This window comes from Triticum dicoccoides, chromosome 5A (genome assembly GCF_002162155.2).
Source record: "Triticum dicoccoides isolate Atlit2015 ecotype Zavitan chromosome 5A, WEW_v2.0, whole genome shotgun sequence".
Lineage (NCBI taxonomy): Eukaryota > Viridiplantae > Streptophyta > Magnoliopsida > Poales > Poaceae > Triticum > Triticum dicoccoides.
Window position 1 is genome coordinate 530,399,968 of NC_041388.1, and position 14,597 is coordinate 530,414,564.

The following is a 14,597-nucleotide window of genomic DNA, read 5'->3' on the forward strand; positions in this document are numbered from 1 at the left end:
AGGCATATGGTAACATAGCTAATTACTACTAGTATAAGTAACATCACACATATCAAGGCAAGATAAATCTATAGCCTAATAAATGAAGTGTTGCATGTTACCACACATATGTTACTCCCCACTATAGAGATAGTAACATAGAGTAGTGACATGAGCATGTTACTACTCTATGTTAATATCCATTATGGCTAATGACAATGTAGTTGCAGGGTCAGTGATTCCCTCCTTTTTCCGTTCTGTGTGGGTTTGACACTTACTTATCACAAAAGTGCTACTACAGCCCTGTGTACCTGCAGGCCATCAGTGGTGAACTCAGCAGCTGGGAGTTCCTCGTGCATGACAAACAACCAATTCTTAGCACTTGGGTCTTGGTAGAGACACATATATTCCACCATTGACTTGTCCGACAGAGCACATATGCTTCGAGCCATGATACAGTCAAGCAAAGAGTGACTCCAGTTGTCCATTAACCCGCATAACGCACACACATCCATCGTGGCCATAGTTCTGTTATGTGATATTCCTTCCGTTTTTATTTAATCCGCGTATTAGCTTTGATCAAAGTCAAGCTTTGTAAATTTTAACCAAGTTTATAAACAAAAATATTAACATATATAATAACAAATCAATACCATTAAATTCATTATTGAATGTACTTTCATATCATATAGATTTGTTATGGTAAATGTTTATATTTTTTCTATAAACTTGATCAAATTTTACGAAGTTTGACTTCAGTCAAACCTAATATGCAGACTAAATAAAGACTGAGGGAGTACATCACCTATTGGAATATAGCTATGCGCTAGTCGCCAAGAAAAAAAAGAGCTTTGAGGGAACTTTTGTTTACCTGATCACTGTCCATCTTTTGCTCTCAAATTCAGTGCCAGACGCACTATCTCGATGCTCAATCCCGTCCTCTTAAGCCATCTCAAGTCTCATGGTCATATGGTATGTTGACAAAACCAAAAAACCTCCTCCCTCATCCGCTTGCAAAGCCCAAAAATTATCTATATATCTCATGCATAAAGGGATCTTCAAAATTACTTTAGCGTCTATCAGAATAAAAACTACCGTGCAACGTCCTCCCGCCATGTTGCTATAGTAACATCGATGAGCTTCGGCACCCTTTCAGGAGGGTTTTGCATAAGCGAAGTGAGTGGTCTCATCATGCCTTCCCGAGAAATCCAGTTATAAGTCCAAATGTTTGTTGTCTCCCCATCTCCTATTCTTTTGATTATCCCTTGTTGGATAATGTCCCTTCATCTAATATAGCTCTCCAAATCTGAGATGGCCGTGAACCCATCTCAACTTCTAGTATGATCATGGACAAAAATGCAATGCCTTCAGTATTCTTGCACTTAGCGAAGATGGTTCATTAAGAACACGCCAAGCCTGACAAGACAACAAAGTAAGATTGAACACTTCTAGGTCCCGAAATCCTAGTCCTCCAAGAATTTTTAGCCGTGTCATAACGTCCCATGAAACCCAACATGGTCTCCTTCTGCCTTGTTTACTTCCTGTAATGCCCCGAGACCGATGTGCCAAATGTCTTCCAGTTATTCACTGTTGTTGTCTTGTCATTACTTGCATGTCATGTATTGCATATCATGTCATCATGTGCATTTCATTTGCATATATGTTCGTCTCATGTATCCGAGCATTTTCCCCGTTGTCCGTTTTACAATCCGGCGCTCCTATGTCATCCGGTGTCCCTTTCTACCTCTTTTCATGTGCGGGTGTTAAACGTTTTCGGATTGAACCGAGACTTGTCATGCGGCCTTGGTTTACTACCGGTAGACCGTCTGTCAAGTTTCGTGCCATTTGGACTTCGTTTGATACTCCAACGGTTAATCGAGGGACCGAAAAGGCCTCGTGTGTGTTGCAGCCCAACACCTCTCCAAAGTGGCCCAAAACCCACCTAAACCTCCTCCATCGTCTAGATCGTTCGATCATGATCGCGTGGCCGAAAACCGCACCTCATTTGGACTCTCCTAGCTCCCTCTACCTATAAATATGTGCTCTTCTCTGAAATCTCGCGCAGATGAAACCCTAGCTTCGTCCTCCTCGCTCCGCCGGACAATTCCTCCCACGCTGGCCGGACATGTCCGCCGCGCCGCTGCCACGTCGCCCGGCCAAATGGCGTTGCGCCACATCGCCCTCTCCGCCGCCTCAGCCTCTTAGGCACCGCCACCTGTCCCGCCGTCCTGTGCCCCGCTACACCGGCCCGCGTAGCCCGTGGCCGGCCCGTTCCCCGTCGCAACCGGGCCCGTGCCCCGCGTCTCTCCTCCTGCGCCCCGCCGCCGCCAGAGGCACACCCCGCTGCTGCCGCCCGATGCTCCCTCGCCGCCGCCAGAGGCACACCCCGCTGTCGCCGCCCGATGCTCCCTCGCCGCCGCCGCCATGCACCACCGGGCCGCGCCCGCGCCGCCGCATCCCGCAGCGCGCCATCCCGCCGGCTCGCCGTTCCGGCCGTCGCCTGACGCCGCTCCGGCACCGTCGTCGCCGGATCCGACGATCCCGAGCTCGCCGGCGAGCTCCCTCTGCTTCTCCGGCGACCGCGCCTTGCTCCGGCCACCGCGTCTCCATCTTTGGCTCCGACCTCTGGCGGTCCTCGAACCACGTGCAGATCCAGATCCGGGTCGGTTGAGGGTTGACTTTTGCCCCAAACCCTAATTATTTTGCATATGTTCATCATGCCATAACTTTGCACCCGTTGCTTCGATTCATGCGTGTAGCATATCAAAATGTTCGTCTCGACGAGTACATCATTTTATCTCATTGCATCATATTCATTTGAGCTCATCTTGATGCCCGGAATGCTGTTGGAAGAGGGCTATGTGATGATAGTTTCAGATCTGTTTCAGCAAATGCACTTTTGTCATTTTTGCTATGATTAATGTGTGCATGCTATGATCCTGAGCTCTACATGTATTTTGATGTATGCCATGCCATCTTTACAGGGGTGTATGCCATGTATTTTTGTGATCTCTGTGGTGACTAGCACAAGCATGCAAAGTAGCTTACTCAATGATGCTGATTTTAGGGACTTAGAATTTCACTAAGTCCTTGCCCCGTCATTATTTTTATGCCATATATTCATGTTGTTTCCTAGTGATCCGTGCCTCTTTGGAGCATGATCGGTAAGGATGTTTTGTTGATAATGTTGTGCTATATCCACCCATGTATTTGTTTGCAATTATGGAGCACTCTAGCTTGAATCAATCGAGCTCTATTTTTGCTATAAAATGTTCCTGGCAGATTGTTAACATGTTTAGCAATTTTGCCGAGCTTGTTGTTGTTGATCCGTGCATGCTATGTTGTTGTTCTTGCCATGTCTAGCTTCAATGCCATGTCTATTTGCTGGGTGTATGCTTAGATTATCATGCAATGCCTCGTAGTGAGTGCATCGAGCTCGTAAACATGCCTACTTGATATCTGTTTTGCCATGCTCCAATTTTTCACTAAGTCTGAATCTGTTTATGTTTTTGCTATGTTCACATGCTTGCAATTGTATTTTCTGATCCTTTTTGGCTTATGGTCAGTAAGGGACTTTTATTATATGCTTTTAGTAGCTTCATGCCATGCCTTGCTTTGCCATGATATGTTCCTGTAGCATGTAGTTTTCATGCTTTAAAGGTTGCTTCCTGATGATAAATTTCTGACTTGCTGTTAATTTCACTAAGTCTGAAACTTGTAATCTTTTGCACTTTTGCCATGCTTGTTTGAACCTGTTATTGAGTGAATTAGCCATAGCTCAGTGTTCATCTTTTGTCAAGCATCTTGAGTGGATCCCTGCCATGTATTTTGTTGCTATGTTTGAGTGCTGTAGCATATTTATCTTGATGCATTTAGATGACTACTTGCTGTTAATCGCAGACCGGTGCCATATTTGTTTTACTTGTCATTTCCAAACCGTGCATCCGATTCCGGTGATCTTTATATCGATTTCGACCGAAATCAACTCCTCTTTCCAGTGGCACTCTTGGTTTTCCAAGTTTAGGCCAGGTTCAATCATTCCTTTCAAATCATGCATATGCACCGCATCCCGCATATCATGCCATGTTCATGTGTTGGTTGTTTACTATGTTGTGTGCTTCTTTCCGGTGTTGCTTCTTTGGGTTGGTTCCGATAACGTCGCGTTTGTGAGGAGCCGTTCGACTACGTCCGTTTGTCTTCTTCATGGACTCGTTCTTCTTCCTTGCGGGATTTCAGGCAAGATGACCATACCCTCGAAATCACTTTATCTTTGCTTGCTAGTTGCTCACTCTTTTGCTATGCCTATGCTACGATACCTATCACTTGCTTATCATGCCTCCCATATTGCCATGTCAACCTCTAACCCACCTTGTCCTAGCAAACCGTTGTTTGGCTATGTTACCGCTTTGCTCAGCCCCTCTTATAGCGTTGCTAGTTGCAAGTGAAGATTGGAGATTGTTCCTTGTTGGAACATGTTTCTCGTTGGGATATCACAATATTATCTTGTTTATCTTAATGCATCTATATACTTGGTAAAGGGTTGAAGGCTCGGCCTTATGCCTGGTGTTTTGTTCCACTCTTACCGCCCTAGTTTCCGTCATATCGGTGTTATATTCCCGGATTTTGCGTTCCTTACACGGTTGGGTTATAATGGGAACCCCTTGACAATTCGCCTTGAATAAAACTCCTCCAGCATGGCCCAACATTGGTTTTACCATTCACCACCTAGCCTTTTCTTTCCCTTGGGTAGGCCAGCCCAAGGGTCATCTTTATTTAAACCCCCGGGCCAGTGCTCCTCTGAGTGTTGGTCCACCTTATCAGCTGCCGGTGGCCACCAGGGGCAACTCTGGGCTGGCCTACCAGAAGTTTGGACAATTCGGTGTGCCCTGAGAACGAGATATGTGCAGCTCCTATCGGGATTTGTCGGCACATCTGGGTGGCTTTGCTGGTCTTGTTTTACCATTGTCGAAATGTCTTGTAACTGGGATTCCGAGCCTGATCGGGTCTTCCTGGGAGAAGGAATATCCTTCGTTGACCGTGAGAGCTTGTGATGGGCTAAGTTGGGACACCCCTGCAGGGATTTGAACTTTCGAAAACCATGCCCGCGGTTATGGGCAGATGGGAATTTGTTAATGTCCGGTTGTAGAAAACCTGAAGTTGATCTTAATTAAAATACATCAACCGCGTGTGTAGCCGTGATGGTCTCTTCTCGGCGGGGTCCGGGAAGTGAACACGGTGTTGGAGTAATGCTTGATGTAGGTTACTCTAGGATCACTTCTTGATCATAGTCTCGACCATGCTTTTGCCTTCTCTTCTCGCTCTCATTTGCGTATGTTAGCCACCATATATGCTAGTCGCTTGCTGCAGCTCCACCTCATACCTTTTACCTACCTTTAAGCTTAAATAGTCTTGATCGCGAGGGTGTGAGATTGCTGAGTCCCCGTGACTCACAGATACTTCCAAAACCAGTTTGCAGGTGCCGAGGTTACCGAGCAGGTGACGCAACCAAGCTCAAGGAGGAGCTCGATGAAGATCTTGTCCTTTGTGTTGTTTCGTTCTAGTTGATCAGTAGTGGAGCCCAGTTGGGGTCGATCGGGGATCTGTGTAGCATTTGGGGTAGTCTTCTTTTATTTTGGTTCCGTAGTCGGACCTTGAGTGTATTTGGATGAATGTAATGCTTTAATTCATGTATTAAGTGAAGTGGCGGTTGTAAGCCAACTATGTATCTCTTTCCCTTATGTATTACATGGGTTGTGTGAAGATTACCTCACTTGCGACATTGCTTTCAATGCGGTTATGCCTCTAAGTCGTGCTTCGACACGTGGGAGATATAGCCGCATCGAGGGCGTTACACTTCCCCATCAGAACTATTAGATAATGGATGTTACACTCTCGCAGAGGCCCCTTGGTAACCTTAAACAGGACATGGAAAATACTGGAATAGCTTGAGGCACAGCTTTGATAAGTACCTCCTTGCCTGCAGCGGATAACAATTTCTCCATCCATCCTCTAACCTTCTCCCAAAGTTCGTCTCTCGGATATTTGAAGGTACCATTATTCGAGTGTCCCACTTGGGTTGGCATGCCCAAATACTTCTCACCGAGAGACTCGTTCTACATATTCAGAATGGTTTTACTTCATGTCTCAAGTTCTAATGGCGTCCTTTAATAAAAAAGATCGATGACTTTTCATTATTCATCCCCCGCCCTGAAGCATCACAATAGGTAAGTAGCAAGTTTGGTACCTCATTAGCACCCTCCACACTTGACTTAAAAAGCAACTGTTGGGGCCACCTTAACTCCAGAAAGAACCGATGACTGATAATTGAATTTTAAAAGGCACGAAAGGCCCTCTGCTACAATCAAGAAAAGGTAAGGGGAAATAGGATCTCCCTAAAGAATACCTTTGGTTGGTTTGATATGCTCCAACTTTTCACCAATGAAGAGAACTGGGAAAGAAATTGATTCTACCATCCCCATTACCGTGTCAAGACAGGCTGGGGCAAAAACAAGTTTAGCCATGATGGTCTGGAGGTAGGGCCACTCCAATCTATCATAGGCCTTCATCATGTCCAGCTTTAGTGCACAAAAACTATTTGACTTGGATTTGTTCTTCTTCATAAAGTGGAGACACTCACATACACAAAAAATATTATCAGTGATCAAATCTACCTAGGACAAAATCTGGCTGCTCCTCCGAAGTGATATCAGGCAGGATAATTTTCAATCTCTTTATACTAAGTTGAACGGGCCTCACGCAGCTGCCTCTTCCTCCCCCAAAAGCCTAGGTGATGGTGTCCTGGACTAGGGGGTACCAACCTACTTGGCCCATAGTCCTCGGGCCGAGCTTATGGCCACCATTCTCACAAGGAAGGACTTCGGAAGTCTCGCACCTCGACGTGATCAAGATGGACTCTGTCGAAGACTTGGCGTGTACTCCAAGGACCGCTTCGGCCGTCGCCATGCGCATCTCTAGACCAACAATCGACCATGTAACCCTAGGCATCCCCCTGGCGTGTATATAAGCCAAGGGGTTTAGCCTGTAGAAGGGATCCGATCATAATCACATCCTCCTAGCCCTAGGGTTAGAACACTACTTACGATCTCGAGGTAGATTAAGCTTATACTCGATACACAATCATCAATACAATCAAAGCAGGACATGGGTATTACCTCTTTGAGAGGGCCCAAACCTGGGTAAATACTGTCTCATTCGTCCCTTGTTACCCATTGATCTGAGATCCACAGCTCGGGACCCCCTACCCCGAGGTCCACCGGTTTTAGTATCGACACTAGGGTTCCTTTGCCTCCCGCCGCCGGTCCCCCTCGTCCCCGGTGGCCTTAGGGCCATGGCGGCGCGGTGGATCCCGGCCCTTACCGGCGGAAGGGGTCCGTTTTTAGACGTTCCTTCAAGTTTTATTAGAGTTTGTGTCCTACTCAGGAAGATGAGACGGCGGTGGCTCCCTGAAGATGAAATAAGCCTAGTCCCCTGCCCTGGTGGTGCATCTAGCATCGTCGGTGGGCGTGTGAAGGTGTGTCTGTGATGAATCTATCCTTGGTGGATTTGCTCGGATCTGGTCGTAGTTCGTCTACATTCATGTGTCTATAGGTTGAATCCTTCCGATCTAGGCTACTATTCAACGACAAGGTTGTTGTTCTAGTGCACTGGTCCTATGGGGCCTTAACACGGAGACTTTCCAACTATTTACTACAACAAGTTTTGCCCTGCTCTTGGGAGGGAGGGCGACGACGGCGGCGTGCCTTCGGCTCGCTTTAGTGCTTGTAGTCATTGCTAGGTGGTCTACGGATCTAGATTTTATTTTTATTATTTTTGATGTTCGTTGTACTTCCATGATTCAAAATGAATAGATAGAAAGTTTTCTCGCAAAAATAAAATCTGTTTGCAAAGACCTTGGAAACAAACTTGTAGAGCAGAGAATTTCTTTCATTTTCTGCCATGGACAGTCTTTCACCTGCAATCTGGGCCTGCGCCAAAAGCAAGCCAAAGAACACGACCCAACCCAGTAACCCACCAGAAACCCACGCAGGCCCGGCACGCGAAACCCACTCACCCATTCGCACTGCCGCCTCCGCGCGCTCACACCGCCGCACCTCCTCGCCGTTTCCGCGTTTCCTCCCACAACGGCGACCCCGATGCCACGGCCGGATGCCAAAACCGGCAACCCGGAGCGCGCGCCGTCGCATATAAGGATGCCCCGTTTCCCTAGCTCTAGCCCCAGCCCGCGCCTCCTCCGACCCTCACCCGCCGCCGTCTCTCGAAACCCTACCCCACTCCGGCGGATAGATCCGGCACGTCCTGCCCTCTCCGCCGCCAGTCGCCAGAGATGGCCGCCCGCAACTCATCCGCGTTCGCCTCCGACCCGGTCCACCAGGCTGCCATGGCCGTCCCCAAGTCGCCCGTGCTAGCCGCCGACCCGCTCCACCAGGCCGCCGAGTCGGGGGGGATTGACGGCGTTCCTGGAGCGCTCCCGACCGAGCAAGGGGTGCCACCCCCGCCGCTGCAAGGCACGCCTGTGATGAAGACGGCCCCGCAGCAGGGCGCCTACATGGCGGCGCAGACGCCCCCGCAAGGCTCCCCCGTGACGCATCCGGTGATGCAAGGGGCAAACACGGTGGTGCCGATTTCCCTGCGGGAGCCGGTCATTACCGTGCCCCCGCAAGGCAGACCTGTGATGGCACCTCTGCCTTTCCCTGCCGTTCCTCCATCCTTCATCCATGATGCCGGATACATGATGGGGCAATCACTGTTGCCGGCCGGCCCTCAACCCATGGCGGGGCTGCAGCCTCCACCTGCCGGATACATGATGGGGCACCCGCTGTTGCGTGCAAGCCCTTTACCGATGACGGCGCTGCATCTCCCACAGGCCGTACACATGATGGCACGGCCGCCTTTGCCCGCTGGCCCCCCTCCTCTCAAGCGTCACCGCCCTGACTACTTCGGTTTGTCCTTACTGCTCAATGCTCTGCCTCTGTTAGATTAATGCTTTGTTTTATTCCTGCAGATTCATATAAAAGTTTAAGGGACAACAGTAGTAGATGTGATAGTTTAGCAAAGAGAAATGAAACCGTATCAGATCTGTTGATGCTTATGGTTTTAGTTTATAGAGTAGATTTTGTTGATGCTTATGGTTTTAGTTTATAGAGTAGATTTTGTTGATGCTTATGGTTGTAGTTCATACAATGTTTTTTATGATTATAGTTGTAGCTTATACAATTGTCTGATTGTTGGCCATATGTACGGTCAGGCTTTCGATTATGTCTATATAAGCAGTATAGACATATCTTTGAGTTTTTTCTGGGAAGCTTAATAGTCAGCGCTGTGGTTGTTTCTCTTATGGTTCAACATGGACATTCGAAATGTTGTTGATTGTCATATCGTACCTGTTTTTAAGCATCACTGCATCACGTTTGTAGACTGGAGGTTTGAATTTGTTAATGACAGCTTATTGTTTCCTTAGCCTAAGTTTTCCTTTTAAATCTTCGAAGAAAAAAAATCCTAAGATAGTTATAGGATGGAGTTCTGGGATTTTTTTCTCTATGGTGGTGGTAGCATTTTGACATGTCGATTAAGTGTTGCCTAGCTTTTGTTCTGTTAAAAACATTGGCGCACAACTGACATCACATATTTCTACTATTGTTCTAAAGAGCTTTGAAATGGACCTCATATGACCAAATATATTATAAATCTGAAAAAAATGGAATTCGTCAATAGTGCTTCCGTCAATCTGGTCGGTCTAGCTTAGGGTTTGCATGCTGCTACGTCGTAGCACGGTAGCACCCTTACTTTTGATGCAACAATTAATAGTTTAATAAAGCTAGTTGCTCTTTCCTCTTAGTACCCTTCCAATATTTTATTGAGTATGACTAATTGTCATTTGGGCATTAGTTTTATATTTGTTGTCGTCGTTGAGCTGCATGATATAGGTTAACTAAATCGCAATCTACTCAAAAAGCTCCCTACATTTATCAGTATGTGTGAATATCTTTAATGTGTGTTATGAAAAATCAGCGTGCATATGCCCATTTCAACCTCATAGATGACAAATGAGGTCATCATTAGCACGATACTGAAACGTTGATATACTCGTCATTTTTTAACTTATTTAAACCCTTTCCACATTGGTAACGCCGTAACAGTGAGATTACCTTTTCCCCCTCTCCGGATGTCCCTTTCTTGATATGTGATCTAGTTAGATCCACATTTTAGTTAATGTTGTCCTGTTTCTTTTTATTGGGCTTGCTTTTTAAATGGTAGGCATAATTAATAATTTCAAGCAATCATGATCAGAGAACTGAGCGCTAGCCCAGTGGTAGGAGTTCAGGTTGTTCAACCTACACATCTGCGTTTAAATCCCCATGGGGACTCCGATTGGGTGCTATCCGCGTTTATTCGCGGAGTGGTCTCACTTCTACCTTATCCGCTTGGGTGCTATCCGCGTTTATTCGCGGAGTGGTCTCACTTCTACCTTATCCGCTTGGGTGCTCTCCACGTATATTGGCGGAGTGGTCTCACTTCTACCTAACAGTGGACAGTTAAGGGAGGGATCTGTCCCCCTTTAGCCCTATTTGTTAGCAATCACGAGTCACGTGCCGCCCAGTGTCTTTTAGAAGTTCATTCCTTCCCAGTAACATATATAAGTATATAATTTAGTTATTACACCCTTCTGTAGACATGCCTTTTGGACCGCGGATGACTGGTTGTGAGCAGGAAATGGCTGGATTTGATGAATCAATGGGACTGCCTTATGGGCCTTACATAAACAATGAGGTAACACAATAATCCCTTGTTCCTCATTAAGACTAGCAGCTTCGTCAGTAAATGTGAAGTACGGAATTATTTAATTGACCTGGTGCATCTTTACAGATGCCTTCTATTGGTTCTTATGAACCATATCTTCCTTCAGACGCATCAAACACCCTACATGTTGAAGGTTTCCCGCCCAACTGTACTAGACGGGAACTTGCACGTATCCTTTGCTATTATTATTTTGAGTTTATTTGTCATTTTATTAATAAGTGAATTATGTTGTATGTTTATGTTCTTACCAATCTTATGTCTCAGTCTTTTCTTGTGTTTTAGCTTGCACCATTTAGTGCTTCAGCTCCTTGACTCTTGCTTCTCTAGATATATTTCGCCCTTTTACTGGGTTCTGTGCAGTAAGGCTGGTCAACACAGGATATAATAGTCGACATGTAATAGCTTATGCTGACTTTGAAACTCCTGCCCAAGCCTTCTCTGCCATGAAGTCTCTGCAAGGTGAATATAACATCATTGTCAGTCGAAACTGTGTCCCTTACATTCTACTCCCTCCGTCCGGAAATACTTGTCGAAGAAATGCATAAAAATAGATGTATCTAGAATTAAAATACGTCTAGACACATTCATTTCTCCGACAAGTATTTCCGGACAGAGGGAGTAGTATTCTATACTTAGATTACCAATTCTTTTGAGCTTTGGTCTGCACATCCTTTGTATCAATATCATTGTGTGCCTAAGTTGTGATTATTACATAAGTACTTACGACAGTTGTCAACCCTTGGTGATTGTTTCATTGTTTGTTTGCACAACTTTCCTGTTCTTACTGAGCTAGAGTTTACATGCTAGAATCTGCATGCAGAATAGAGAATACATCCCTTTGCTGTATTCTTTTCTGCCATGTTTCACTTCCAGTAGGTTGCGTGTTAACTATTGTTTATATATCACACATCTTGCAAATATAAGTGTAGCATTTATTCATTTCATATCCAGCATCTGCCAGATAACTTTTACCTGAATATTGAGACAAGTGCCTCGTATTGCTACTACTATTTTTCCTTTTTTTTAGTATTTTAGTGCATCAACTTTGTTTCCTAGACGATTGATTTCAGACTTTCTACAGTTAGCATAATCCCTTGTTTTGTTTGTGTCTCACTATCCCAAAATATGTCAGTGTTATAGCACGAAGTTGGCACTTGTTTGGTTGTGGGCTTGAAATTAACAATGGCTCTTCTTTTTGCAGGCTATTTGTTTGACATGCATGACCGATACTCAGTCAAATTGGACCTCCAGTTCCTTCCTGGTCCGTCCAAGGTAAACTGATGGCTCGTGCTAGGCGATAAATCTTGTGGGTCTCAGTTTCTTATATATCAATCTGAAACCATCAATTTGCAAATTCTTCCTTGCTTATGTTACCTCATGGGTGAGAATGGACAACTTGATTAATTGTTTCTCAGGCTTTACCTGATACACTATGATGAGCCTATATTAGAACTGGAATTGGTTTTTTAAAGTTAAATGTTGTATGAGATGCTCTAGTTTGTCATTTTGTACCGTAACTTATCATGTATCTGCGTGGCCCATACAATACAGTTATGAGCAACTGAAGGTTTCATATCACCAATGTTTTACAAAAGTAAAAGGTTTCTGTTTGGTGGGCATATTATGTCAATATAGTTTTATTGTGAATTACACAAGGGCCATGACATGGCATGTGCCTGGTGCTCTTTAAGGTGCTTATCTTGAAGATAAGCAAAGTTCTGTTCTGTCCAAAGATGTTTTCTGTTGTTGGGTTACTCAGGCAAGATCGATTGTGTTCGGTTCATAATCACTTAGTCACCTAGCCCACCTGTCATGCTCTTCTGGCTAAATTGCCACAATTGTGTCCATCACACTTCGGCCAACCAAGTAACCATATGCCATGAGTAATGTAACATATAATGGATCTTTCCATTTTATGGCTTCTCCTTACATTTTTAACCCCAGTCTCTCGAATCCTTGGCGCTCAATTGAAAAATCACTGTGCTAGTCAATGCAGGTTGTGAGGAATGGCCTGACATGAATGAGCCTACCCAGTCTTATCTTGTGTAACTTAACAGTTGAAGTAGTAATAATTGCAGCAGGTTTGTAATGTTCACCTAGTTTCTTGACCTCGATTCTTTGTGGCAATCCTCTGGTTATTCCAACATGTGCATTATAGTAGACACTCTAATTTAGCTGTTGGATTCGTTCTGCACCAAGCTATTTTCCCATCATGCCTTATCTGGATCCCTCTAATGTATTCTCCGCTCTGGTCATGTCATGCGCTCATTTCAACATAAACTGAAGATTGTTTGGTAATCTATTTATTTTGTATGAACAAGACATCATGCTGGAGACATTGTATAAAGGCCTATGGCTGTCCACAGTTAGACATAGTAGCTTTCAAGACCTGCAGATTTAGTGTGTACATCTTTTAATTTGCAATGGTAAACAATAGGACCCTCATTAGTATTGGTATGCTATCTTGGCAGTTGGTACAGCCAGTAAGTTGTTGTTTCTTTTGCCATTCAAATTTGACTACATAAAACTAGGATCCTGTTGTATGGAATTTCTGGATCAAACCAAAACAATCTTTCTGCATCTAAGGACCATGTTGACATGTACTCTGTCCCATAATGTAAGGCATTTTTTGACACTACACTAGAGTCAAAAAACGTCTTACATTACGGGACGGAGGGAGTAGTTGGGTTAGTCCAATGCTTACCTTCTTTAGCCTGCATATAATTGCATGGCGACACATTTAGTTATATCTCTGGCTCAAGAGAAGGGCTGGGCGACCCTAACTAGACCAGTGTCAACATGCCATGGGGGCTAGCATCGTCAGACCAAGTCGGTGTTCTTGCTTGCAAATGCTTGAGAGAGGAGGTTGGTAAAGAATGCGATGTGCCTTGACGATGCACATGGAGCCATGCTGACGGACAACACAAATAACCAGCCCGTCGTCCATAAAGAAAAATGGGGACAAAAACTTCCAGGCACCTCAACAACGCCACAGCAGGCATCACCGAGACGGGATTGGAGCCGGAGGACTTTTATTCGAGATGACACCGCCATCAGGGTAGGAGCGATGGCGCTGTGAGACCAAAACCTACTGCACAAAGGACGAGAGAAGATAATCCTCTCCCCTCCATGCCGCAGCGACGGATTGACGGCCGGAGGCTGAGGGGAGAGGAGATTGCTCTTGTTGGCGGCTAGGGTTTCTTTCTTCTGTTAAGTGTGTTTGGATGAACTCAAGTTTGTTTTTTTGTCAAAAAAATTGTAAAGAATAAACGACTTCATGTATGATCATGCTTGTCCAAAAGTGGAAGTACCACTTCTTTAGGTGTAGTGTTGCCATGCATAAAAGAATTTTGAAAACAAGTATGTGAGGATAAATATTGGTAGGATGGGGTACTTACATGTTTGTGTTAAAATTTCACATGTGATATTGTGATGCGATTCTAACTTCTGCCTGGTCTGACTCCTGTGTGTATGGTGACGAGTACAGGTCTGCTGCCTTTTGTAGTTCTGTATGCTAATGGGAAACCATAAGATGAAGGCCCTTGTGTTTTGCTGAGGTATGTGCATTAATCTTGTACTCTACATATTTAACGTCTGCTGGCTTTGATGTTGGTCTTCATTCATCTAAAACAAATGGTAGCTGTGTTGGCATGCCTTCCATTTTGTAGCACTGTCTACAAGGCGGACCTGTGTTGCACTGCTGCTGCTCCATCCATGATAGCGGATCTGTCTTCGTACAATTGCACTTCAGTCAATGATGGTGCATCAGCCTCTACAGGCCGGATACATGATGGGACAAC

General features: G+C 45.2%; 1 protein-coding gene across 6 annotated transcripts in view; it reads left to right on the plus strand.

Annotated features, from left to right (window-relative positions):
- The first annotated feature begins 8,053 nt into the window (after positions 1–8,053).
- Positions 8,054–14,597, plus strand: part of LOC119302553 (splicing factor 3A subunit 2-like) — a 33,780-nt gene continuing 27,236 nt past the window's right edge. For 3 of the 6 annotated variants that reach the window (XR_005147647.1, XR_005147643.1, XR_005147644.1), the window contains exons 1-6: positions 8,054–8,939; positions 10,670–10,767; positions 10,864–10,966; positions 11,125–11,256; positions 11,999–12,069; positions 14,285–14,354. Coding sequence is in view for 1 of the 6 variants with exons in the window: in XM_037579587.1 (XP_037435484.1) it covers positions 8,324–8,939; positions 10,670–10,767; positions 10,864–10,966; positions 11,125–11,256; positions 11,999–12,069 (1,020 nt within the window). In the remaining 5 variants the exon portion in view is untranslated. Of the gene's footprint in view, positions 8,940–10,669; positions 10,768–10,863; positions 10,967–11,124; positions 11,257–11,998; positions 12,070–14,284; positions 14,355–14,437; positions 14,592–14,597 lie in introns of those variants that run through there. The other 3 variants (XR_005147646.1, XR_005147645.1, XM_037579587.1) reach the window with 3 other exon arrangements.